General features: G+C 36.7%; 1 protein-coding gene across 1 annotated transcript; it reads left to right on the forward strand.

Moving 5' to 3' along the window:
• Nucleotides 1-793: 793 nt before the first annotated feature.
• LOC136834802 (methionine aminopeptidase 1) lies at nt 794-21,713 on the forward strand. The gene is made up of 9 exons (XM_067097522.1): nt 794-990; nt 3,859-3,910; nt 5,669-5,722; nt 11,242-11,417; nt 17,548-17,770; nt 18,274-18,405; nt 18,685-18,828; nt 19,616-19,681; nt 20,014-21,713. The coding sequence occupies exons 1-9, from the start codon at nt 871-873 to the stop codon at nt 20,172-20,174; spliced, it is 1,128 nt and encodes a 375-aa protein (XP_066953623.1). The 5' UTR covers nt 794-870; the 3' UTR covers nt 20,175-21,713.
• The last annotated feature ends 6,158 nt before the right edge of the window (nt 21,714-27,871 follow it).

Here is a 27,871-nt window from a genome sequence, read left to right on the forward strand (position 1 = left end):
TATATATATATATATATATATATATATATATATATATATATATATATATATATATATATATATATATATATATATATATATATATATATATATATATATATATATATATTACTCAACTGTTAGAAAGTCTAGGAAGTTCTAATTTTTCTTTTACAGTGTAATGCCCTTGAAAGTTGCTTTATTGTTGGTTTTTGTATAGTACACGTGAGAGAGATTTCTATATTTCATGACTTTTTAATTTTTTATCTACAATCATGCGACTTATGGTCTGTCGTTATAAATATTCTGTCATTTCTGTGAAGATATGTATACAATGTATATACGCGAGAGGGCTGGGAAAACCTGCTGTTGCTTCTCTCCATCATTTTTTTTTTTGCGTGGGAGCCGTTACAAAGCTCCACTCTATATCCTCTCTTTCTCTCCCCCAAGTCCCAACATTCTTTAGACAGTATTATTAGTATGCATTCACCGATGGCTAGATTATTATATTGCGACTGTTTACTTGTCTCAGTTACCTTTATTTATGTAGTATTTGCACGTGTATGTATGATAAAGGTCAAAACACCAAGTTGTCCATCCTGAAAAAATAAAAGCGCATTGCTTTCATCACCTTGGATTTTTTAACATTTGCTACGCAAGATTCCTCATTGTTAAACTAGCAAGCAGCACACTTAACACAAATATGAGTAAAACTGATAATCCAAAAGTATGTCCACGCAGTTTCTTACCATGTCAGTATAATATGAAGGGAAAAAATATCACGACATGTGTCGCGCGAAGAAAAGAAAAGCTTTAGGCTCCTTTTCCCTCGCGGAAAAGGAGCCACGGAGCGATAAGCGTTTGGGCTCGTCTCCCCTTCCAAAAACAAAGATGTCTACCGGCGGTCCAATGTTACACTTTTGCGAGACGAATGGCTGCACAGCTGAGGCCAAGTTACAGTGTCCGACATGCATCAAATTAGGAATACAGGGTTCATTCTTTTGCTCACAGGTAATGCACGCGATCGCGCCCGCCATTGGATAGTAATTGTAATATTGAGGCTCCCGTGGAGGCGGTCCTACCGCTGCCGAGTTATGCCTTGCGTTTCGTCATTTTCGGCAGGTTCTGAATGAGGCCCATTTGGTCCCTTCTCGCTGGAGGTGCTATGTACGACCAATGTAATGTATGTCTTGCAGACAGACTTGATCAAAGACACTCGAGAAGAGTCGTGCAGCGTGCTCCTTAGCCGTGTAGAATGTCAAATCCACACTAGGCCTATCGGAGCCTTACACCGAATAAAGTCTACGCCTAACATTTCCTAGACACGTAATGTTTCCCATTCCTCACAGGCCTACTATCAAGTAGGAACTTATTGTACAACCTGAAAGGTCTATATTTCAAGTCTCTGCGGTTGTCTTGCGTGAAGTTAACACCATTTATTGGATACATATTAGGCCGTTGATGAACTACCTATAGTCCTAGACCTATACAGCAAATCTCCGGTATTATTGTATAAGTTGCCAATACTCGATATGTAATTGTAACCTACATTTTTGGAAAGAGCTCTTCATTCTTGTTATTTTGTATCCCATAAACGCCATGCGCAAATGATATATAAAAAATTAATCGAATTACCACGTATAGGCTAACCTAAGGTACGACAGTACCGCCCCTTCCATAGCCGACACGGCAAAGTCTTAACCAGTAAGCGCCCCTAGGTTACATTCGGTTGGTATTTTCAGGTTCTTTTAGTGCCCTACTATTTCCTAGCCATATTGGGAACTTGTAAAACTTGACCAAATCCCCTACAGCAGGCTAATCACTTTCGACATCCAATCTCAAGAAATTGACGAGTTACGACACCTATCTCAGTAATTCTTGTTTGTATGGGTAGACTAGGCCTACCCATACCCATTGCCATGTCTTATGCCTAGGCTATTGTACGTTGGTCTAACCTGTGGTGGAAGGCTCAGTTGGTAAAATGGCTGTGGCTTCCATAGCCATAGAAATAGGGCTAAATTAAGCTACCGTGATGCTAGGTGGCTGAGACAAAATGGATTAGCTTAGGCCTATTTGCCCAACTGTTGGGCAAAAAGGTTAATCCTTATAGCTTGGTGAGTGTTAGCCTAGGCCTGTTCACCTCACAGTAGATGGATCATATATAAAGTGTTTCCCATTTTTTGGCTTAAGTAATTGCTGATGGATCTTTTGATTAATTATCACATTGTTTTTCTTTAGTTCTTCCTACAGCCTACATGAGTGTCATAGATAATTTGTTATAGGCGTAGGGCCTATAGCCTAGATAATTGAAAGGGTAAAATTTTGTAAGCACACAAGTTTTTTTTGCCAGAGCTATATTTTTCCAAAAGTTCCTTTTCTATTTTGAAAGATTCTGGTCTTTTATTTGTTTTGCAAACCATTTATTTGTTTTGCTGTGTACCCTTCCTGTCCCCCAGAAATTCAGCTGACTATTCCTATACATATCTTAGTAAAAAATTAATGTAAATATTATTTTAAAAAAGGTACAGAAAAAACATTTTTTCAACAAGGATGCATCCTAACTAAGTGCCATAAATCATGCACATGAGCAAAAATGCTTCCCAGTGATTTTCATTCAGAATTTTGCACATATCTCACTTGGCCTTAAAATCTGAAGATATTGACATATGAGAAGCCTTTCTTAAAATGTTGAATGCCTATTCCATGATTGATTTATCAGGAATTCATGTTGTATGTATTAAAGAAATTTCACACTTAACTGTATGTTAAAATTTTAGGGGCTATTTGTACTTCATATTGAGTAAAAGTAATTTGACCACCCACATGGAATTATCATGTATCTCCTGAGTAACTCTCACCCAAAGTGTGCAAACTAGAATGGCTGTAGATACCTGATTGCCATGTTGGAAGACTATTTACTGCTATTCAAACACCACACTAGAATTATCCTCCCAAGAAAACAAAGAGACAACTGCGTTTGATGGAATTCCCACTTTGCCCAATGATCAGTCACCTTTTTCTTGGAAAATGGTCATAATTTGTTTTGAGTTTTAACCATATTACCTCAACAAAAATGGTTTTATTTTCCTTTTTATTCTAGTATGAACAGACACACTACTTTACATACTGCTATATAAAAACAAGAACCTGCATTGGCATAAAGCCAGCTATCTACAGCAAAAAGTGGCAAGAGCACAAGGTAACAGAAAAGAAGTTTTATCTATCAGAAACACGGTACAGTAATATCTCATCTTGTAATGGAAAATGTATTGAATGAGGTAGAAATGCAGATTCCTTTGAATTCTAATGATGAAATAAGCTTACCTAACAGTTTAGAGAAACAAAACCTGCACCACTTTCAGGTCTATAGTGGTTTATATAATAATTTACATACGCAACACACAACATCCTTATTTACCCAGTGATTGGGCAAATAAGATACAATCAAAGGCTTATTTGTCTAACAGTTTGGTTACTTATTCTGTGTTTGAGGAATAATTCACTCCACTCATTCACCCAGTTGTTTTGGGGAATAAAACACTTAATTTCTTTCACAAAACAGTTGGAGAAATAACACAATCTAAATATAATCTGTATTAACCCAGTGGTGGGGTGCTTAACAGAGCCCATTGAAAAGCAGCTGAAAAAAGGTTGAATAGAAATTAAATGTGTGTCTTAAGTCATAATAGAGATGGTACCTCCTTATGGGGACTGTGGTTGCTTATGCTTGGTTGATGGTCCTTTCTGTTTTGTGTATTCTAATGTATGGGCTAAGTAGATGCACTACTTGAGAATTTGCATTTTTGGGTTATATATGATGTGTGTATTTTGCACTCTATGCCCTAAAAGAAAAATGTGGTAATTCTTGTTTCTTTTCAGAGTTGTTTCAAGGGCTCTTGGGAATCACATAAATTACTACACAAGAAGACTAGTAAGTTTCGCTTGTTTAGTTGTACTGCATATGTTAGACTTGATAGGTAAGGATAGCTTTAGAATCTGAGTGACCATTATCATAAGAAGGACTATTTTACCAAAGTTTTTTTAATGCTTTTTGGTCATTATTTGACTTATATAATGTGCTAATGTGTGTTGTTTAGTCTTTTTGTGATTAATAGTCGTTATAATGTACATTTCATCTTCATGAATATTACAGTGCTAACTGGTAATTGTTTTCTCAATCTTTTGAGAGTTCTTTTGCTGGAAGTGTCATCTTTTAAGATAATCTATGCTCTATCTGACCTTTACCAATAGGTTTAAATCTCCTTGACAAGACTTTGAATTGGATTGCAATTGTTAGTTAACACTGACCTTCTTAAAGATAATCAGATTTCTTAATAGATTTTGGATTTCATATTAATTTTTTATCATTTGACATGCTATTCTCTCTCTGTTCGATAAACACTCATCCTGTAGTATAGTTTTTATGTTGTGAATTGTTGTGTTACATTGTCGTCATCAGTTGCTGCCATTTCCTGACGTCATTGCTGTGCTGAATGGCGTTGATTCCAGTGTTTGGGCTTTGGTGCCTGGTACCACCAAGCCATCCATTTGTATTGGAAATCATGCCGTGTCTAACTTAACACTATCGTCGTTTTGGTTTTCAAGGGATTACTGTAACATACAGACACTCTGTCTGAAATCCCATTAAGTTGATCCTTCTCTTCATGATTTCCTGTTCCATTCAATTGGATTTTCATCTTGTTACCTAAATATCTACTGCTCTTTTGACCAACCGTTCTCCATCCCTTCACATGTCCAAACCATTTTAATTTTTTCCTGCCTCTCTATACACAACTCTCCATAAGTTCCTCATTCATAATACAATCTCCCCAACTTATTCTGGCCATGAATCTTAACATTTTGTGGTTTAACAATTTCAGAATCTATGTTTTCCTCATTGGTGCCCATGTTCATGCTACATAAGGTGGTACAGGCTTTTGTACAGTTTTGTACAAAAGCTTCAGACCCATTTTGTATTGATTGGAATTATTTGTATTTTTGCCACTTTTGCTGTTAAAATAATGAGTTATTTATCCTTTAAGTGTACATTATTTTGCTCTGGATGACGAATATGTAAGTCATGGTTAAGATATATAAATTTTGATACATGATGTCTGAATTTAATAAACTAAAATTGAAAGTACAGTATAGTTGATTTCCATTCTCTGTCTTGAAAGTAGATCACCCACAGACTCCCAGGTGTATAAAATTAATCATTGTAGTGTCATTTTGTTTTCCACCACCATGGGAGATCACATCACTCATTAAAATATTAACAGTAAATTTCCTTTACATTTCTAAGAAATGTTAATAATATTGTATTCTTAAATGCAGAGTATGTTTGAAGATATATTATGGATATTACAAAGCAGTATGTATAGCAGATGTAATGAGTTTTCTTTACACTCCAGAGCAAGGGTTTTACATTTTTATATTTTGGAAAATTTAGGAGTTTGCTTTACATTGTGTACCACAAAGGATTGGACATTAAATGTAGAACTTAATTATAACAAAAATTAGGAGTTTGCTTTACATTGTGTACCACAAAGGATTGGACATTTATTTTCTAATGAACTGTTTATAGGTTAGATAGTTCTGTTGCTTGTTGTTGAGTTGTGAATTTATTAGAAATTGTTTTCCGTAGCACATTATGGCTTAGATTTGACTCTTATTTAATTTGTCTTCGCAGGAGCTTCAGACTCTCCGTCACAGTACAATCCATGGCCATTTTATATGTTTACGGGCAAGTATTACTTCTGATTATGTTGTTGTTATGCGATAGTGTTGTGATTGCACTATTTAGTGATTGTGATTTATTAATTTTTGTCCTTGTACATAAAAATTCGGCATAAAATGTTAGGCTAGCACTCATAGACATACGCACAGGAGAGTTGGTTAACACAGTTTTGTGTATTCAAGGCCTTTTGATGTTTCAGTAACTCTCATGGTCCTTAAGACAGATTTATCACTACCACCCTCTTAATTGTCACATCATAGTGTAACTGCTGGGTTTTCTCCCAGTTTCACCTCTAGGTCCATCTACTTCATCTCATTTATTTTATGGATTTGTATCTTGCTGTCCAATCACTAAATAGCTAAAAGGTCCATAGCGCTTGACCCTATAGGCTAAATTTCATGATTGATATATTAGATTTGTTGCCTTGCCTCCTATTTTGTATTAGATCCATTACCCTTCTCTCAAGCTACCTTTGCCGTCAAGTTATTGCAAGTTTTGTTGCCCTGCCTCTGTTAGCATTACCTTTAGGCTTGTTGCTTGCCATACCTTTTGTAAAGTTGCCAATAGGTATGGTGCTTTGCCCTCAGGTTACTATTAAATTCAACACTTTGCCCTCAAGTTACCACTACAGTAAACCCCCCGTATTCACGGTCTCACTATTCGCGGACTCACGTATTCGTGGATTTCTCTGTGGAACGTATCTACCCATTATTCATGGAAAATTCGCCCATTCGCCGTTTTTTTCACAGAAATATTCGCTAATTACTGTATTTTCATATTTTCATGACTAAATGCACTTTTTGTGATAAAACTATTAAAATACTCAGGTATAAGCAGTTTTAGAGTTTTTTTTTTGCGTTTAACCTATCAAAATAGGCAGTTCTAAGTGTTTTTAGAGGGTTTTTAAGTATTCGCGAATTTTAGCTATTCGCGGGGCTGCGTGCGCATCCCCACGAATATATGGGGTTCACTGTAGTTTGTTGCTCTGCCTTCAAGTTACCATTAGATTGGTGCCATGTCAGCAGTAGCCAGGCATCATATTGTTAACATTTGCCAGGTTTAAAAAATCTGAATACAGTACTTGAACAGTGTCTGTTTATGATTATTGTCATATTTGTGATATGATGATAACTTTTCCAAAACATTCAGTTGAAGCCAAGGTGCTGAACTGACTTTTAAGACTTGCAAGTTTTCAATGTTTGTATTTGATTTTAGTATTATCACAATTGTTTGTTTTGAAATGAGGTAAAAATTAGAGCAAGGTGAATATCAAAGATGGACAGCTAAGTAGGAAGAGACCAAAGCTTTTGATTAGACAGTGCAAAGAACTAGTGCCATCTACATTGTACCATGTAAGGCACACTGTACAGTAATGGTACTTCTTTTTGGGCTATAGTTGGTTTCTAAATGTAGAATGTAAAACCAGTTTTGTACTTAGAGCAGAAATTGAGTATACTGAATTTAAGGCAGAAGCATGTAAGGTGTAGTTTTTTGCACCAAGGTATTTTTTCAGCTCAAATTGAGCAAATATTTTTAATGGTATGAATCTTACCCACTATTAGAGTTAGCTTTGTCTTCGCACCATTTGGTGCAATCAGCATTTAAAAAAAATAAAAATACATTTGGCTAACTCACTAGGACTGTCTTATATCGTGTTAAACAGATGGCCTTGATTGGCTGTAGACTATATTTTCATAATTTCTGGCTAATTTCTCCTGTACGGTATTTTGAATGTTTTCTGTTTTTGCTGTGTGTCATTTACAAGAAGCAGAGATGAAAGCATTAGGCTGTATAGGAAAGTGTGTGTGAAAACTGATTGTTTAGGTTTTGCTGATAACAATGTAACCTATGTTAGCAGCTATGTTAGACTAGCTGCGCAGACTCGAGTTTGGTTTTCTTGATATGTAGATTATGGGTGTTTTGATGGGAGGATGTAAATTTTTGTGAAGCATTGGAAGATGTTAGAGGCCGATAGTTTATGTAGACCATTAGAGCACCAGCAGCTTACTCAGTTTTTTCCTTTTGTCTTCCAGCATTGCTTCTTCTCCTTCATTAGCCTTCCTAATAGCTGAGGTTAATTCCTCTCTCTCTCATTCTACTCTGCCTTCTTTTGCTCCTTAGGTGGTTCAGGAGAAACCAATAATAATTGACTTGTATTCTTTTATGAGTTAGGTTTTGATCGAAATATTAGGGCCAAAATCACCCTTACCCCCATGTTTTTTACCTTTTTCGATTTCCCCGTCGAGAGAAAAGTTGTCAGAGCCTTGGCTTCTGTCTGTAGCCCGCCCTCTGCACTGCCCTGCGTCAGTTGGTTGTCTCCTCTGACAGGGAACCAAGGCGTGTCTCGGGACCAAGGTTCAGTGCCCTTAGACAACTCACTCTCACCGTTTTTTCTGGTTCGGTTCCGGCACCAAGCTGCCACACAGCTCCAGCAGGATGGGTTCCGTGGTTTGACCTGTGTTAGTGGGCTCCAGTGTTGCCACCTGTGACAACCTGAAACCCACTAAACATAGCAGTTTTCCTTTAAGTTGGCAACACTGGCTGACTCCCGTAACATCCCATTGGAAAGTGTATTGTGGTGTAGGTACTCTTTCAGTCGAAGTAAAGTATTCTCTGAGTTGAAGTCCTAGCAGTATGGATTCATTTACTTGGTATCAGAGTACTGTAGTTCTACCATATTTGGACAACTAGTTCATTTTTATGATGAGAATTATATATTATGCCTAACCTTTGGAGTGGACATTTTGTTCAACGTTGACTATCTGTGCTTTTCTGACCCATTCAGTTGTTTATCTGGAGATGATCCTCAACTTCTCTTGTTAAAAGTTTCCTCCTGCAGATAGAAGGTTAACAATTATCTTTCTCTGTTTAGAATTATATGGGTTGGCCTGTAGACCTCAAGAACCTTTACACTGTCCTCAGATGTCGCTTAGGCAGATTGAGGAGCCATTCTGAGTAACATTTGACGTCAGGAAGTGGAAGTGTAAACATCCTACAACTCTTGGCAGTTTAGAATAGTCTTATCGAAGTCTCAATTCTTACATAAGACAACAAGGAGACAAATCAAGAAATTTGTTCAGGCTAGTAAAGAAACTACCTTATCCTTTGGACAGAGTTTAGTAACGTCATTCTTTTCCTCATTTTGTCCTATGGCAAGGTCTCCAATCGGACAATCTCCTCTTCCTCAGGTTTGCCAGAAATTGTGGAACCTTTAGGGAGACCCAGACACCCATTTGTTCATGACTGCCCAGAACACTACACTACCAGTTTACTGCCCCCCATGCCAGGATACTCAGGCATGGGCAGTTAATGCCGTCCTTCTAGAATGGTTGAATCTGGACCTTTAGGCTTTTCCTCTGTTGGTTTGTTTTTGAGGAAACACTCAACAAGTTGTGAACTTTGCAGATCACAAGGATGATTTTTTTTAGTGCATCCTTGGCCCCAAAGGGAATGGTTATCCTAAATTTCTTTCCTGGCAATATATGTTCTTCATCTTTTTCCATTCAGGTAGGATCTTTTCAGACAGTTTTATTCGAGAAGCTTCCTTCAAACCACATACTGTACTTCATTTCACTGCGGGGAGATTGTATGTTGCCTGTTACTAAGTAAAGATTTCCAGAATGGCCAAGGAAGCAATCCTTAAATGTAGAAGGCCCCTCGCTGTAGACTTGTGTTTCAATACCAGTGGTTATTTTTTTATCTTGGTGCTTGTCCTGAGTGATATCCAGCACCCGTTCCGCTAGCTATCTTGATTTAAGCTCTGCCAGTATCTCAGATACACAAAGCAGTTTTCTGTCACAGCAGTCAAGGCTCCCACTTTACATTGCTTTCAGTTTTACATCATGCTGACTGGAATATTGCTTACGATTTAAAGTTTTGAAAAGGTTTTCAATCTTTTGTTTTGGGAATTTCTTCTTCCAATCAGGATTTACGATGAAATTTACGTGGCAACCCCTCTCTTTTCTTTCATTAGTTAGAGAAAAGATATAGAGGAGGAAGCCCTACCTAGTTTTGGTTACGGTGCCTAATTTAACTGCTTTGGTAGACATTGACGAAGTGGCTGTCTTAATGTCCAGATTAGACCTACTAAGAGGTTATATTGGTGAGCTTCAGGCCCTATCTTGTTCTTTGGCTTTGCACTAGTGGCAACCTCTCTCTTTTCCTTCATTGCTTTGAGAAAAGACTTAGAATTGAAGGTCCTTCCCAGATTTGTGACAGTGCAGAATTGAAGGTCCTTCTCAGATTTGTGACAATGCCTAATGTATCTGCTTAGGTAGCAATGGAATAATAACCATCTTATGTCCAATTAGAACTCATAAGAGTTTACTATGACAGACATAAACCTATAAGAGGAGAAGTTAGTAATTCATCTGTGGTATTAGTAGGCCAAACACTCCTATGTCCAAGATGGTTAGTCTATGTACACTGAATTGATTTCTGAGTACGTATTTTACCTTTTTTGGAGATGATGCTATGGCTTCAGTACCATAAACATGTCTTTATATCCTTTAAAACCTTTTTCTAGAGAAGGTTGTCTTGCAGTTCAGGGGAGTTATAACGATTTTCGCCTCATTTTTTGCGAATGTTCAATTTTAGCAAGAGCAGTTAAGCCCTTAGTCCTGTCGTTGCGGCAGGGGCGCTTTCTCCCAAACCAAATATGATAGCAACCTTGGCTTTCCATCTTATAGTTAGTTGTTGGGAATCCCGCTATTGAATTTTGGGAGCGTGAAGGTACACATGAGTGTATAGGAGCCGCACCTTCATCTATGAAGGTAGTAATTATCTTTAGTTTTGGTCTGTCAGTTATGGGCTTTCAACTCAGGCACAGGAGTCACCAGTACTCTATGAGATAGAGTCATTTTTCCTTGTAAGGATCCTCTCACAAGTCTCGCTACAAGGACCTTACACCCTGTTGTGGTTCCAGCGTCTGGCAACAGTACTTGCCAGTAAAGATCACACAGCAGGCAGGAATGTTGAGAAGCTTTTCTCCCTAGTAAAAAGCTTCTAGTTCGCTTGGCTGAACTCTCTTTCTTTGACAGCTCTAACCCACCATCTTCATTCAGTGTGGTAGTCATCTAACTTTAACAAAAGGTAAGATTCATTCAAAATAATGATAATTTTCATGATAGAATTAATTATTTGGATACAGTACTTATCTGCTGTTGAAGTGCAAACCCATCCAGCCTCCCATATCTTAGTGGGTGGCCATGAAGAAATATGACAGAGCGTAAACATCCCAGCACCATCTAGTGGGAAACAGGTAAATACAATGACAGTCCTAGCGAGTTAGCCAAGTGTATCTTGATTTTTTTAAATGCCGATCGCACCAAATGGTGCGAAGATAAAGCTAGCTTTAATGGTGGGTAAGTATCCAAATAACCTTATCATGAAAATTATCATTTTGCCACAGTATTAGAAGACCAAAGCTAGTTATTATTTGTGAAACTGAACCAAAGTAACCTTTTGCCCCAGAAGATTGCTTTTAATGCATTCATGACTTCTAATACTATATCCTCCATTTGCAGGTAATTTACGACCCTTTCCTAGGAGCGCTAAGCGTGAGGTTCCAGCTAGTATAGGTCGACCAGATTATGCAGATGACCCACATGGGTTTCCCCATTCTGAACAGAAACTCAGAGGGTCCACTAACATTAAGTGCCTTTCCGATGAAGAGATTGAGGGAATGAGAGTAGCTTGCAAGGTAAGGAGCCCTTCTGGAAATTCGAGTTTTATAAAAACTAGGTTTTCATCCAGATGGTTGAGAGGTGGGCACTTTGTATATGATTTACGGGTTTGTACAAAAAACTAGGTTGCTGTTATCAATACTTTGCTTTGTTTTTGTAACAACCCTGCAGTCATATAAATCCCTTATTGCAATATGATGAAAGGATGAGATGCTGAATATATAGGTTGATTGAGAATGTCTGGAGGACCCATGAAGCTTATGGAGACTAATATTTCAAAGGTTGAGGTACTAAGAAACTAGAGAGGTTTGTTCAAGGAATTGAAGAACATAAGGAAATACTGCAGCGTACTTGTATTAGTTTAATTTCATTAAGCAGTGTATAGAAACAAACCAGTGAATGAGTAAGAGTAAGATATTCTGGAGTTCTTGGGGTAAGGGCTCTGAAATGAATGGAGTATGATGTATAAGAAAACAAAAGTTCAGTCTTCCCAATGTATGATTGGTGCAGCATAGTTACTAACCACAGTAATATCAGCCACCAGTTGTAAACAAAGGTTCTGAAACTTAACCCTTTCATATCTGTATAGTTATCACATCAATGAGGGCACATGAGCCCCGATGTGTCTGGGAGCGCTCGACAGTGCGAAAAAATAATTATTTCGAAAATTCAGCAAAAATAGAAATTTTATGCCAACAACGTTCATTTTGCTGTCCTTTTTTTCTAAATGTTTATATTTTATGGTGGAATAGTCAGAATAAGAGTCCCAGCCCTCTAAATACAAAAAAATGTGAGTTATTTCACAAAAAAAAAAAAAAAAATCTTTACTTATTTTTATATTTTCGTTCGTAACCCAAAAACTATGAATGTCAGGCGAATGAATTTTTTTTTATGAGAAAGCTAACAAAATTCTCTAAATATCGACATAAAAAAGAATGGAAAACGAATAAGTCCAGCTGGTGAAAAAATTGATAGAAAAAAGGGCAAGAAACAGAGCGCTCTGCCCGGCGTATGGTGAGAATTATCGCTAGAAAAAAGTTTTATTTTGAAGAGCCCTATCTCGGTTATTTTTCATAGAAATTACTTTGTAAATATACAAAAATGTAGAGAAAAGTTGAAGAATAATGTGAGAGTCAAGAAAATGGCTTTGGTAACGGCAACAGTTTCATTTTGACGTTATAAATTGATTGAAACGAAAAAAATGTTACTGTTGTCAACATTATCGTTCGTAGCTCAAAAGCTATAACGGTTAGGCGAATGGATTATTTTTTATGAGAAAGCCAACAAAATTCTCTAAATATTGATATATAAAACAATGAAAAACGAATAAGTCCAGTTGGTGAAAAAATTGATAGAAAAGAGGGTAAGAAACAGCGATTTGCCCGGCGTATGGTGAGAATTATCAGCTAGAAAAAGTTTTTTGAAGAGCCCTATCTCGGTTATTTTTTCATAGAAATTACTTTGTAAATATACGAAAATGTAGAGGAAAAGTTGTAGAATAAAGTGAGAGTCAAGAAAATGGCTTTGGTAACGGCAACAGTTTCATTTTGACGTTATAAATTGATTGAAACGAAAAAAAATGTTACCATTGTCAACATTATCGTTCGAGCTCAAAAGCTATAACAGTTAGGCGAATGAATAATTTTTTATGAGAAAGCCAATAAAATTCCCTAAATATTGACATATAAAACAATGGAAAACGAATAAGTCCAGTTGGTGAAAAAATTGATAGAAAAGAGGGTGAGAAACAGAGTGCTCTGCCCGGCCTGTGGTGAGAATTATCGCTAGAAAAAATTTTTTTTTGGAGAGCCCTATCTCGGTTATTTTTCATAGAAATTACTTTGTAAATATACGAAAAAGTAGAGGAAAAGTTGAAGAATAAAGGCAAAGTCAAGAAAAATGGCTTTGGTAACGGCAACAGTTTCATTTTGACATTATAAATTGATCGAATCGAAAAAAAAATTTACCGTTGTCAACATTATTGTTCGTAGCTCAAAAACTATAACAGTTAGGCGAATGAATTATTTGTTATGAGAAAGCCAAGAAAATTCTCTAAATAACGACATATAAAACAATGAAAAACGAATAAGTCCAGCTGGTGAAAAATTGATAGAAAAGTGGGTAAGAAACAGAGCGCGCTGCCAGGCATACGGTGAGAATTATCGCTAGACATTTTTTTTGAAGAGCCCTACCTCGGATTTTTTCATAGAAATTACTTTGTAAATATACAAAAATGTAGAGGAAAGGTTGAGGAATAAAGTGAGAGTCAAGAAAAATGGCTTTGGTAACAGCAACAGTTTCATTTTGACGTTATAAGCTGTTCGAAACGAAAAAAAAATGTTACCGTTGTCAACATTATCATTCGTAGCTCAAAAGCTATAACAGTTAGGTGAATGAATTATTTTTTATGAGAAAGCCAACAAAATTCTCTAAATAACGATATATATGATAATGAAAAATGAGATTCAGAGCCCTGCCTAAAATCCAGACGTCTCTTATGTGATGCACTAACAAATTTCCGCTAGTTTTACCGTAAAAACTTTGCGAAAGCATGTTGGAAACTGTTCTCGATTGACGTCGCTGTATGTAAACAGCGACACGTGTTTACCCAACCTCATTTACATGGTCTCTGACAGAAGTGTGGCCTGCCAGGCCTGCGTGGGTGCGATCAGCTGATGTCATTGTGAGAATTTTACTACGCCATGGATTTGCGCATGCACAGTAGAGGAACTAAAAAATTTATAGAAAATAGAGGATACCAAACAGAGTGTTTCCAATAATGTAATCCTACATTTTATAAAAAAATGTAAGATACGAGAGAGAAACGGGGTAGGATCAGCTGATGTCATTGTGAGAAATTTACTATGCCAGGGAATTGCGCATGCGCAGTATAGGCACTGCTTGCCTGGCGACGATGCCTGAGTTACACGGTCCAAGGTATGCTTTAGCCTATGGAAACCACCAACTGTCCGAAAATTAAAAAAATTTACCCCTACCACACGTACGAAAATTGTCGGTAAATTTTACGTAAAATTACGTCAGTCAGACAAGAAGGGGGGTAGGGGGTTGTTGCGTAATATGACGTCAATTGGGCAGGAAAGGGTTAACAAAGGTTCCTTAGAGTGCCCTGTCTGGCTGTAATGTGATTAAACTTTAGGCCTCCCTATACCTTTTTTTTTATTCTGGTCAAGAGGTAGGATGAAGATTGATTGTGCACAGGTATAGTTGAAAACTCCCGCAAGACTAGACATAATGTCTTCGTCAGTTTAGTAAGAAGTTGCAGAGAGAGTGAAAATAATATTTTGGCTATTTGCTGTGTGAGTCTTATAACAATTTGTTATGTCCAACCATCCTGAAGAAGACTACTGGAGTGAACATTGATTGACTACACTCTGCAAGGAAATTGTAAGGTCATGTCAAGGAAGCCATCATCAATAGCAAAACCATGCAACAGTGTGAAGACTATAAAGTTTGAAGTTGTGTGGTTACTTGAAAAAGCTGTTATCAGGCCAAGGTTGATTGTTGTCAAGGAAAACAGTGAATCATGCCCAAGCCTTCAGGACCATCACCATGTTCATGGAATGCTGAAAATTTACTGACCTTATATTGTGGGCAAAATGAGATACAGTTCACATATCCAGGTCTACTATGTAGAGAGCAACCTTCTCAGGTAGCTGAAGTTGGTGAATCTAAATTTTTAGATGCAGTTACATTATGCTCAGGTCTGCAATTAAAAAAAAAAAAATCTGTGAGGTACAGGAGTATGTACTGGTCTCCGTGGTCATTGGCCAATACAACAGGAGATTCTTTCTTCCTTGTTTGAAAAGGTTGCCATCATGAAAAACCCTTCAGAGAAGAACCCTTCAAATAACCTGTGCTATTAACTAGAGGATGAGTATTTCCAGTCAGTAGGGAACTTGGACATGACACATTCCAATTTGTAGTAAGTCAACAATTAAATTCTCATGGCTACTCAGTGGGTATAATTTAAACATCTAACTTTGATTGGTGTGTCCTGGATTTGAGATGCTACTATAGTAATCTGTCCAAGACAGATAAAATGTTGCCAACCCAGCAAGTATTGGTGCAATTACAGTTCCATTATTGTTACCTTCATTATCAGTTATTCATTCAGAATTCCACAAAGTTCTCTGTTTCTCTGTCCTTTTGATGTCCCTGAGATGTATTTGGTGACCATTCTTACACCGGCAAAATTTTAGGTACCTCCTCAAAGATGAAAGAGCTTGAGTGTAAATGGCTGCTTCCCAAAGATCCACTAAAGTTAGGAGATTCCTAAGTGAAGGGGAATCATGTTGAATCCACTGTTTCTACCTTAAATGCTGAGAAATTGGGTGTTACTTAATGAGAATTGGGTGCACACATATAAAACTCTAGCAACCCATCCCACACTAATTGATCACTTACTTTAGTTGCTGCCATATGTGTGAGAGTCCACTGGTCACAAGAGAGCAGGGAAGTCATGCTGCAGTCTTCTGGAAACTCTCAACTAGAGAAGGGGCCATTGTACCAGGTCCAGTCACAGTAGTATGTATGGCCACTGATAGCAGAAGTAAATGCAAAGAAGCAACCCTGTAGAATCAGTAGAAGAGTGACTGGATGATCAGCGGTTGCATCGGTGGACAGACTGTCTGGCCAGTCTTAGATTGCACCAATTCCTTTTGTGGTACTAAAATACAGTACAGGGGTACTATCTCTAGAGGAAACAAGGTCCTTCTAAGACTGGCCAAATAGTCTTATGCAGGACCTTCTGTCCTGGTGAGACGTTTTTACTGTGCCCACACACACCGAATAGTTTAGGAAAGTCTGTACACGCAGTTTCTCTTCCTCTACCATTCAGACAACGCTGAATATACTACATTTTTACATAAACAGGCAGTCCCCGGTTATCGACGATCCAGTTTTACGGCGCTTGTCTAGCAACGACAATAACTGGATTTTCGACACCGATTCCCGGTTATCAGCGCCGATCTCCGGTTATAGTGCTGATCCTTGGTTATCGGCGGCCTTGATCCCCGGTTATTGGCACCGATAACCAAGGATCGGCGCTATTATTGCCGATTTTCAGTTATCGGCGATTTTCGGTTATCGTCAGACTGTCGGGAACGGAACCCTGCCAATAACCGGCGACTGCCTGTACTGTATATATTTTCCATCTTGGTCAAAATTCCCAGCCTGTGGGTCATAAAATGCAGAGTGAGTTAATGACTTGTCAGCAGGTGATCCCAAGCTCAAGGAAAGCTAGGTAGGTTGAGCCTGTCAGTAAAAGGTAATTAAAAATGAGTTCTCAAAAGAAAATTGCTTTGTATACCCAGCAGCCTTCAGTAGTTTCTGGACAATATAAAAATAAGGCAAGTTAAGTAAAAATGTGCAGTATGAATTTTGGAAGAGTTTTAGATATCTGTTGTGTTCAGGTGGTAAGTATAAAGGAGTTGGTACAAAACCCATCAGTAGTGATGTGGAGCAATGTAAAATCTGGTGTAGGTATTGTGGTATACAGGACAAAATGAAGTAGGCATACTGGGCAAAGATGAAATGACGTAAGATCTATGACATTGGGCAGAATAAAGTCAGAGAAGGGAACTTCCAGAGGTCTACATAAGCTTAGCCTTTTTGCCTTTTTTATTACTTTATTTCCTTAATAAATAATTACACTTTAAACAATAGGATGGTTATTTTATTGTAATTGGTTAGGATGGCATCCTGCTTTTGTTGTTGTGGGGTTTTCTCAGATTGTGAAAAAAGAACTAGGAAGTCAGAAATTATCCCTTTTGGGGGGCAGGGGAATTAAAATCTTTTTCATTGCACTGCTGATTACTGTCGTAAAAAAAATTGGTAAAAAAAATTGTCACTTCCCAGCGTTAGTTTGGCCGTGTGACCTGCATGAAGCTGGCAGAAGGATCAGTACACACTCAACCTTTTTATTGCTTTTTTTTTAATCATTTGAATAAGAACAGAGCTGAGATGACCATATGAAAGATGAAATTTGACACAGTAGTTGAGTTAACTTGCTATATAACCATGTAACAGGAGTAGAATGAAAGAGGTATAATCCTTAAAAAAATCTTTGTGGGATTTTTGTACATTTTTTATGTCAAGTTATTTAACTGAACTTCCTTTACCTAACAGTTAGCCAGAGAAGTCTTAGACGAAGGTGTCAAAGCCACAGATGTTGGTGTCACAACAGACGAAATAGACCGCATAATACACGAGGCAGCAATAGAGAGGGAGTGTTATCCATCACCATTAAATTATCATGGTTTCCCAAAGTCTTGTTGTACTTCAATAAATGAGGTCATATGCCATGGGATTCCAGATATGAGACCACTACAAAATGGCGATATATGCAATAGTGAGTAATTGATGTACTTTTGGTTATTCATTCTTGTAGTCAGAAAGTAGAGAGTTCTGTATCAAAAGCTGTAAGGCCAAGTTGAATGTGTTAAAAAGTGGTAGATGGTAATTCAGCACATCTGCTCTGGATCTTTTTTTTTTATATATGAATTTATGTTTCTATTATTAAATATACTCAGTAGTATCTTTATAAATCCTGCATATATGTTAACTATGTAAGACAATTATGTAGTTGAAAATTCAGTTGTAAAGAAAGGAAACAAAACATTTGTATGGACAAGAACATAGTATTAATCTTTAAATGAAAATTTGGCAATATTTTCATTACAGATTCATTCTTACAAAATAGAAAAGGAAATTCTGTAGATTCCTGATTGTGAGATAGATTCCCTGGCGTGAAAGTTGTCATACAGTGAGGCTGAATGTGTTTAATTTCACAGTTATTTTTTCCTCTCCTCAAATATAGTTGATTAAAACTGTTACCCATCTTGTTCCTTGCAGTTGATGTCACAGTATATCACAGAGAATACCACGGTGATTTGAACGAGACTTTATTTATAGGAGAGGTTAGCAGTATAGCCAAGAATTTGGTCAAAACCACTTGGGAATGCTTACAAAAATCCATTGAAATAGGTAAGATAAATCTTTTTCTGGTGACTTAATAACTAACTTTAAAGTAAGATGCTTGTATTATATTTTAAATTTAAGGTAATTTGTGTTATTGAAAATAATGAATGGAGAAATTTGAATTTCAGTGCACATTTTTTCTAATATCTTTAATTTTTTTTTTGATAAAGAACATACAAATACTTTTTCTTGCAGCATAATTGATGAAATTCATTGCTGAAAGTTGTCAAATTTCTGATGGTCATTGCATGGAGAGCCCTAGTTTAAAATGGCTTCTTGTTTCAGTGAAACCTGGTGTAAAATATCGAGACATAGGAGCTGTGATCCAGAAGCATGCCCATGCTCAGGGTTTCTCTGTGGTGAGGTCATATTGCGGCCATGGCATCCATAAGCTGTTTCATACTGCACCTTCTGTTCCTCATTATGCAAGTAAGTTCAGTGCTCCATTCATTTCCCCATGGGGCTCCATCTACAGTGCACCATGCACAGCATGTTTAAGATGGAACTAGAGGTCCTTTTTAGAGTCCCTCTGTCCATAGATTCATTCTCTCAGCATTTGACTTCATATCTGTTCCTTTAGACTTCCTATTTAGCTTTGCAATCTAATTTGACTTTGCTCCAAGTGTCGTTTTAAGATGAAGGACATATCTTTCAGGCTAGCCCTATTGTAGTTGAAAGCATGACTTGGTTGTGTCAAACTACTTTTGTAATAGTGTCATGGTTCCATTAATTAACTTTTTTCAAGAAAGTGGATTCATCAGTGTAATTGTGCTTTTGCTGGAGAATAAATTAACATCAAATTAAGTCCCAGAACCTGTTTATGAAATGCCGGGCATGATAGGTTTCAAGTCACCAGAACCACCAAGGACACCGAAGAAATTTTCTTTTCATATATGTATACTTTATTTTTAAGTAGGTTCAAACTTGTTTTTAGTTGTGTTTTTACATTATTACATGACTAATTTGTAGCAATATAGCAGTCGATTTGAAAAATATCTACCAAAAATGTATTATTTTGGTTGGTTTCTTTAGTGTAATTAAAATCTTTTCAAGGAAATCAACGATTGACTTTCTAGCAGTTTTCACCAGGTAGCCAGTACTGAAAGCAAAAGTTTAGTTACTCCAGTTGACAAATAAAGTTTTTCCTCCTTTTTAGTTACCTGTGTGTTGCAGTATTTTGCATTTTTAATGCTTTAACTCACTGATTTATTTTCAGAAAATAAGGCTGTTGGTATCATGAAACCTGGACATACTTTCACCATTGAACCAATGATTTCAGAAGGTAAGTTAGACGAGTTTTTACAGGAGAATAAGAAAATGGCATGTATATGTGTACTGTATATAGCAAGTACATCTCTTACTGGAATTACTTTACTGCAAAATTAAATTTGTTTAGTGCATGTTTTTCAAAAGTACAACTTTCCATCCATGAAGAATGGGTATATTGCTTCCTTCAGGATTACGCTCGGCACATTTCCCCTTTCCCCGCTTTTGTTTCCAGCTGGTAAGGGCTAGATAAAGGCTTAGGTAGTTTGTCCAGTTGATCTGAATGAAAAATATAAATTGAATTTTGAAAATTAGATATAAAGTTTCAATAAAGGATGCTTTTATCAGGCACTTGGAAAGATGAACAGTGGCCTGATAACTGGACTGCTGTGACAACTGATGGGAAGCTCTCAGCACAGTTTGAGGAGACTTTGCTTGTCACGGACACAGGAGTCGAAGTCCTTACACGACGCAGAGAGAAGAATGGCCAGCCGTATTTTATGGACTGAGGGTAGTGTCCCAAAGGGCAGCTTTTAGCCTGCGATTGCATCACCTTGCACTTTGCACCACGGAAAGGAGACCAAACGTCGTCATCAGTCGTGGAAGAATTTCACACTTCATTTATGAGAGGGTTACCATCTTTTTACATTTTTATTGTACATCCCTTGATTGTGGAGACCAGCGAATCACAGCATTTCATCCGGATCCCATAAGTTTTTCATTTATGTAATGTATATGATTTTTTTTTATACTGACAACCACCAAGGGAGATTTAGAAATGGGATCAAGATGCAGCCTTTTCTTTTTTGTTTTTATTTAAGATCAACTGAATGTTGAACAATTATCATTTCATTCTCTTGGGGTAAAAGTGAGAATGAGTTATTTAAATTATAGAATTCATTTTGACAGTATGTGCTTTCGCAAATTGAATTCTAATTTTGGTATCGTAGAAGGCGCACCTACTGGAACACGATAATATAAAGAAATCCAACTTCCATGGAAGTATGTGCCCTTATTTAAGGAAAGAAGGAATTATTCAAGTTGTGCATTCTGACAGTGAATGACTTGAAGAACAGTGTTAGTACAGGATACTAGCTCTGGCCCGGAGCCATGGCAACTAATAATCAGGGAATGAAATGCTGTGCAATAATTTAATGACCACTTGTTGCATTAAAGATGACAGGAGTTGCTGAGGTACATGAAACTCTCCATTACCATTTTGCACCACAGTTAGTGTGATGATGATATAGGTGAGGTAAGGGTGATGTAATGTAATTTTGGAGTAATTATCACTACACTATTGATAACTTAGATGAAATTCAGCAATTGACCCTAGTAATTATTTCCAAGAAGACCAACATTAGGAATTTTAGGCTGCGTTAAAAGAAGGGAAGAACTTTACGCCTTCAAAGAATATATTTTTATCTGTTGGTAAAATATAAGTAAATTCTTTTTTAATAATATTCATGAAATGTTTCATGAATATTAACTTTATCACCTTCAAGTTGGTATACTTTGTTTCTGTTTAATGACGTGTTCCCTTTAAAGTTAGTTTGCTCATGTTCCAGATTGCTTAATATTTTTAGTAAGGAAGGTCACTGTATAGTATATTCTGGTTAGATTGGGCAGTAGGAAAATTTGGGTTCATTTATCCACAATTATAAAACAGTGAGCCAGATTTACTCAACATATTTATTTTGTAAAGCTACTAGTGTTATTTACCCCAGGATCATGAAATGTATTGTTTGCATTCAGTTAACATTGCAAGGCTGATTTTAGATATTCCATTGTACTCCAGAAATTAAACCTTTCTTTATGTGATAATCTTATAACTTGTTTTTTGTTCCCCTAATGTAGTAATTGTTTGGAATGTCTGGTTCTGTCCCAGAACATGTAAGAGGAAAACCATTTGTACTCCTTCAGATATAACTCAATGAACCTATTTTGCATAAAAAAGAATTTGTAAGCATTTCCCAGTTCATGTAAAATTTGTTCCTTGTTGTATTGTATGAAATACGCCCTTATTTAAATATATTGTTTGAATACCACTTGCTGAAATCTTTTCACTTTATGGTTGTGTCCTTTGCTGATGTTTTGCAAAGAAGGATTTGTTTAACACTTGGTTGAAAGTGAATTTCATTGTCTTTGTCACTGAGAAACCGATTGCTTCAGAAGGAGAGCAGAAATGCATAGAACTGATTCAGGACTTTTGCTGTCAATTTTTTCACTTGGTGGTATTTGTTTGAAAGAATATCAGAATAAGTATTAGGATACTTATTCTAATGGATATTTCCCAAGCTTCTGTTTTGCAAATGTCAAGATCCTTTTTCAAGTTTTCAAAGCCCGTGGAAATACTGATGAATTCTCTTTTCATTTAGCATTTGTAGTACTACCTGTATCTGGAAGTACAAAGTGTAGCCTGTGCTTATTTTTATAATTGTTATGTACATGTATTTCACTTACAAATGTATAATGAAATTAACAGTTTTTTGAGTCATTATTAATGTCTTGTATCTAAGAACAGCTTATCAAGGCTTCTTGTAGCCAAACCTTAAATTTATCTCATTTTACATGTGGTTTGGTAGGTCAACATTAATGCTGTTGTATAAGATTGCAGTTCTGACAGTAATACATTGCATAGGTCAGATACGTGAAGCTTTAAAGTCTTTTGCAGGCAGATTAGTAAAGGTTAAAAGTGGTGAGCCACCCTTGTTTGTACACCATGATCTCTCAGTGCTTTTGACTCCCATAAAGATGCAGGTGACTTGTCTACCTGGAAATTAATTGATCAAAGTTATATTTCCGTAAATAGCCATTGACAGGTGACTAATTAAGACTGACCATCCATTCATGAGTAGAACTTCATTCTCTTCATATGATACATGAAATTGACCTTGATACAGTTACATTACTAATGATAGTTTCGTTTACACACCAAAGTGTCAAGCAACATATATTGGAATATATTGGATGGCAAGGTCTACATTCTGTTACGTACATGGAAATCTATTGGTGTGGGATTTGAAGCAGTATCTCAAGATAGGAGAACTGACGGTGTCATTAACTCATATAACTTTTGTTTCCACAAAATAACTTTTTAATATTTTATGTTGTGGAAATTATTAACACACCTTGAAGTTTATAAAATCTTAGTCCAAAAATTCCAAAGTCCAGCAAATCAAATACTGTACTTCCATAAGTTACACAGAAATTCATTAATATGAATAAATGACAGGATCTGTGCAATGACAGCGATCGAAACACATAGTAGGGTTACAGCAATTATCAGTACAGAAAGAAAGGTAGAGGAGCATTAACCTGTGTCAGAGTTGAACACAACCAGCTAAGACATGGTTGCCTAATGGCCTCTCCTCATGACCCAGTCCCTGTCTGTGTATAGTACAGTATAACATTAGTAATAAAAAATTTTGTGAATGCTTATATAATCATACCTCGTTCATTCGCAAATTCACGGATTCACAAAATTTTCATTGGAACCTAACTGCGATTTTTTTTACAGATCTGTGACATTTTTGTGCTCTCTCTCTCTCTCTCTCTCTCTCTCTCTCTCTCTCTCTCTCTCTCTCTCTCTCTCTCTCTCTCTCTCTCTCTCTCTCTCTCTCTCTCTCTCTCTCATGGTTAGCGTGCACACACCTTTTTACAAATTATTTCTCTGTAGGTCTTTACGTAATTTTAAATTGATTGAATACCTGTACCCTGTACATACATGTTTTCTTTATTTCTTTGAATTGTGCCTTTATTATGTGACTTCCGTTACATATAAAGTTTACCAGTTTACCTTCCTGACAGTGACAAAGAAAATGTCAGTCATTAAGTTTACAGTCCCATTCGTTACTTAGTTTTACCTTACTTTGAGTGCAAAAGAAAACAGCAGCCAATGAATTAATATGGGGTAACGTTAGTACAGTATACCGTACTGTAGATGCGCTAGTGTGGCAAATACATATTAGGCGATACTGTACTCTATTTTTGCCTCAACCATTTATTTCTTTTTTTAAGGGTAATGTATTAAGCCAAGTTTTAAATGAAATTAAAGTGCTTTGAAGCATGATTTAGGTCATGTTTAGGGTTTAAACTCTAGAAATAATAATTTATTAGCATTTTTAGTGACTCGTACCAAACATTCACGATTCCTCCTGATCCACGACGGATTTTGGAACCTAACCTCGCAAATGTTTGAGGTATTACTGTATTTCAGTCAACAAGTATTAAACACAAATCAGTTGAAATTTTGTCAGAATCTCAACATTTTCGCTCTCTCCAAACTACAGGTATAGTTTGTACCAAACTAATTTATTATATAAACTGTAATTAATCTTATTCCTTTCATTAGAATAATTTTGGCCACCCTTTAAGAGATAAGGTTTTTAGCTTCCTAGTCAGCTTATTCTGTATTTAAACTTGATTGGTTGACACAACATTTTTACTAATATGCTTTCAGTGACACTTGTGTCAGTGAGAACACACCACTGTGTTGTTTTATGTAAAGAATTTTTTAATCTTGGTTTCTGTTGTAATTTAGAAATTGTTTGTGATTAAATATCTTATGCTCAGTTAATCATCAAAACATGGTGCTTAGCCTATATACTTTCATCATCATTTTTCACGCACTTTCTGTTTGCATGCTGACAATCTGGTGTGCAGATTGGGATCCTGGTCCTTATCTTTGTAGAAACTTTTTTGTTACTTTGCTTTCCTATGTCTTTTATTATTTACTTAGCATGTTTACATGGTATGTTCCTATTGTAAGTGTAAAGGTATAGTTTTTCATTCCAGGGTTTGACAGGTTACTCCAATTTTGGGGAGCAGAAAGTTGCGTCAACTCTTGCACAAGTTTCATAAACTAATTTTCTTTACTTACAGGTATTTGTATGCTACACACACAAATATGGAATGCAGCATAGGCTAGGTCAAGCATGTTTATTTAATGTTCCTTGTAAACAGAACGCACTGTAGTAATCAAACCTTATAGAAGAAATTCTGGTTATAGTGCATGGCAATATCAAACAAATTCCAGAAGAGCTTGAACGACGGTAAGGTCTTCTTTGTCTTTCATCATTTTTACTGATGACTTGGTTTAACACTACAGTATTTAGTAAGGGAATCTAATGGGAGAATTCAATGCAAACATTTCTGGTGAACTTGATAAAGGTAGAATACAGACTTTACACAGGTTGTGTTTTGACTATAGGAAACAAATTGAGCTGCATTAACCTTCAGATATGATTTATGCACGGTTTTATTAAAAAATTATAATACAAACTTATTGAATAATTATTTCATACAAACCTATTATGTACTTATAATTAGCCCCTTTTCTTTTTTTACTCCATTTGATTTACTTTGGTACCCTATACCTCTAAATCCCTCATTTCACCACTACTGGGATTGGAGTTCATTTTTCCAACCAATTATGGGAGCAATGGTGGTGTTGTAAATCACCTAGTAATGTTAGGAATAGGGAGTCATATTGAAATGTCCAGGGCAGTAATGTTCCTTTGAACTGACCCATGGATCACAGGTGTGGGCTAGTTCTTGACACTGTCTGGCTTGTGTACCAAGATTAGAGTGGGAATGTAATGTAATTCTTTGTCCCATCAAGCGGGTCTGCTTAATCATGTTGATGCCATTCTTAATGGGTAGGGTAAGGACTGGACATTTGCAAGTCATATTAGTAAAAACTATATTTTTATAAAATGAAAGTCAAAAAATGATTACAAATTGGAGCTCTCGACCAGTTGCATAGTGGTCTTCTTCAGCCAACTGATTGTAAACAAATTTCTTACGATAAAATATGATGCAATTTTGTAGTGGCCTAGGAAAGCATCGAACCACCCTTCAAATTTAACCATGAAATGGCGGTCATGTACAGTAATGGCCCTTACCCTTGTATATGTATGCAAGATGCGATCTTAATTGATGCAGGGTAGTGTTCTTATTCCACTGTTATTTATAGTGTATACAAGTGATATGGTTGTTGGCTGGGAAAACAAGATCCGTTAAAGTTTCCACTTATTAGAAGTGAAGCTGCCCTTAGTCTCAAGTGGGACATGGAGCAGATTAATGAATGGTGTAGTCAGCGGTGTATGAGGCTGAACTTCAGTAAAATGAAAACACTATTGATTGGCAGATCTTGTACAGATTTTCCATCCCATCCTCCCCTCCAAGTGTGTGGGACTGTGGAATGAGACTGAAGCTTTAACTATTCTAGGTGTAACTTTTGAGAAACGTCTAATGAAAGTGTCAGCACATGCCACATGAAAGTTAGGTATATGAAAGGCCTCATATATATATATATATAACAGTGATAAAATCAGTTGTTTAGGTCATTTGTACTTCCTTTACTAGAATACTGTCCTCCGGCATGGATGTCTGCTTCAGCCAGAGATTTATCTCTTTTTAGATAGAGTGGTTCGTTGTGGTAAGTTTGTTTCCTGATATTAGCAGTTGTGACTTGGATCATCGGCAGATGGTCTTGGTTGTCAATTTTTCATAAGCTGTATTTTAACAGAGATTGTCACATTCTCAATTGATCCCTGATCCCCTTTTCTCGCCAAAAGCAACCAGATTTGCTGAACAGCAGCACCAGTATGCAGCAAATGTGTCTCGCTGTAGAACTTACCAGTTCCAGAGGTCCTTTATTCCTCACACCATTGGATTGTGGAACAGTCTACCTGAGGATGTCGTGCAATTGGAACTTCAAAGGATGCAGTGCATTACTCTCATAATATTACAGTACTCTCATATTAGTATTCTCCTTGCATTTTAATACATTTTTATGTATTTAATAATTTTTTCTTTTTTAATGAGTGAGGTCTCTTAGAGTACAGGCAGTCTTCACTTATTGGCGGCATCGCTTAACGGCGTTTCGGTTTACGATGCTTGGCTAACGTCATTAACCAGATTTTCGGTGACAGTAAGCAGTTTTCAGCGTCAGTAAGCAGTTTATCGGCATCGGTAAGTGGTTTATCGGCACCAATAAGTGGTCAGTGGGCGCCGACATGCAGTTTATTGGCACTTATGATGCTATAAATGCCATTTATTACTATAATTATCTGCAATTTTTGGTTATCGGCACTTGGCTGGGAGCACAACCCCCGCCACTAACTGGGTGCTGCCTGTATTTCCCTTTACCTCCACTTACTTCTTCCTTATGAGCACCATATTCTTTGGAAGCTTGAATTTCAAGTCAGTGGCCCCAGTGGGCTTGTACCATATGAATAGGGTTCATGTTCTGAATAATAATAATATACCTCTTGTAAGGGGTGAACAGGTGCTGGACATTTTTGTGAACTGCTACTTTGACAACTTATGTGAGGAAGATGCAATATCAAGAGTCAAGAGAAACTGATTCAAATCTTGTCTGTGTGTCTGTCTACCAGCATAAAGGCTTCATTGCCATCTGATGTATTGCATTTATTGAAGCACCCTTTACCAATTCTGTCACTTGCATTACTACTCCTACATACTATATATATATTTTAGCTCCCTCTCCATCCATGATATGATCATTTTCCCAACAATGACTAGCAGTGGCACTGTTTTGAGAGAAGCCCCCAACTGATTTTTTTATGGTGTTGCAGTCTTCCTTCCCTCCCTCTACCTGTCTCCCAGAAATGAAAAAATTGCAAAGCATGCATTTTACAGCATATAGTCCTATATCCTCAGCATTGCTGCCCTCATTATTACTAATACTGCAAACTACTGTATTACTCAGTGAATTTTGATTAAATTATTTCCTTATGCAAAGACAACTACAACACAGCTTGTGTTGTTATTGAACTGAGCTGCTGCTTTTAACCTCTCATGATACTGAAGTCTCAGGTATCTCTTTGATGAATATACTAGTGTATAGGGTTGTAAAACTTGATTTTAGCTCCAGACAAAGCATTTTCATTAAAGTGGGAGGGGCAATGTAATTTTCTAAAAGTATTCCAAATACTGTATGGGTAATTTCATCATCTAAATACATGGGTTATACTTTAAGACCTCTGACAGCCATGTTTACATTGTTTTCCTTTTTTTTCGGTACTATTATAGGAGCAAAAATAGACATATAACTCGCATTAGTCAGCTTTCTGTAAACTGCGAAAATAAACTTTGTTGCATTTGTTTTGTGGAAGACCATGACATCTTATAAACAAACTATTTGTTCTTATATGTGAACTTGATGTGTTGCACTTGA

This window comes from Macrobrachium rosenbergii, chromosome 54 (genome assembly GCF_040412425.1).
Source record: "Macrobrachium rosenbergii isolate ZJJX-2024 chromosome 54, ASM4041242v1, whole genome shotgun sequence".
NCBI lineage: Eukaryota > Metazoa > Arthropoda > Malacostraca > Decapoda > Palaemonidae > Macrobrachium > Macrobrachium rosenbergii.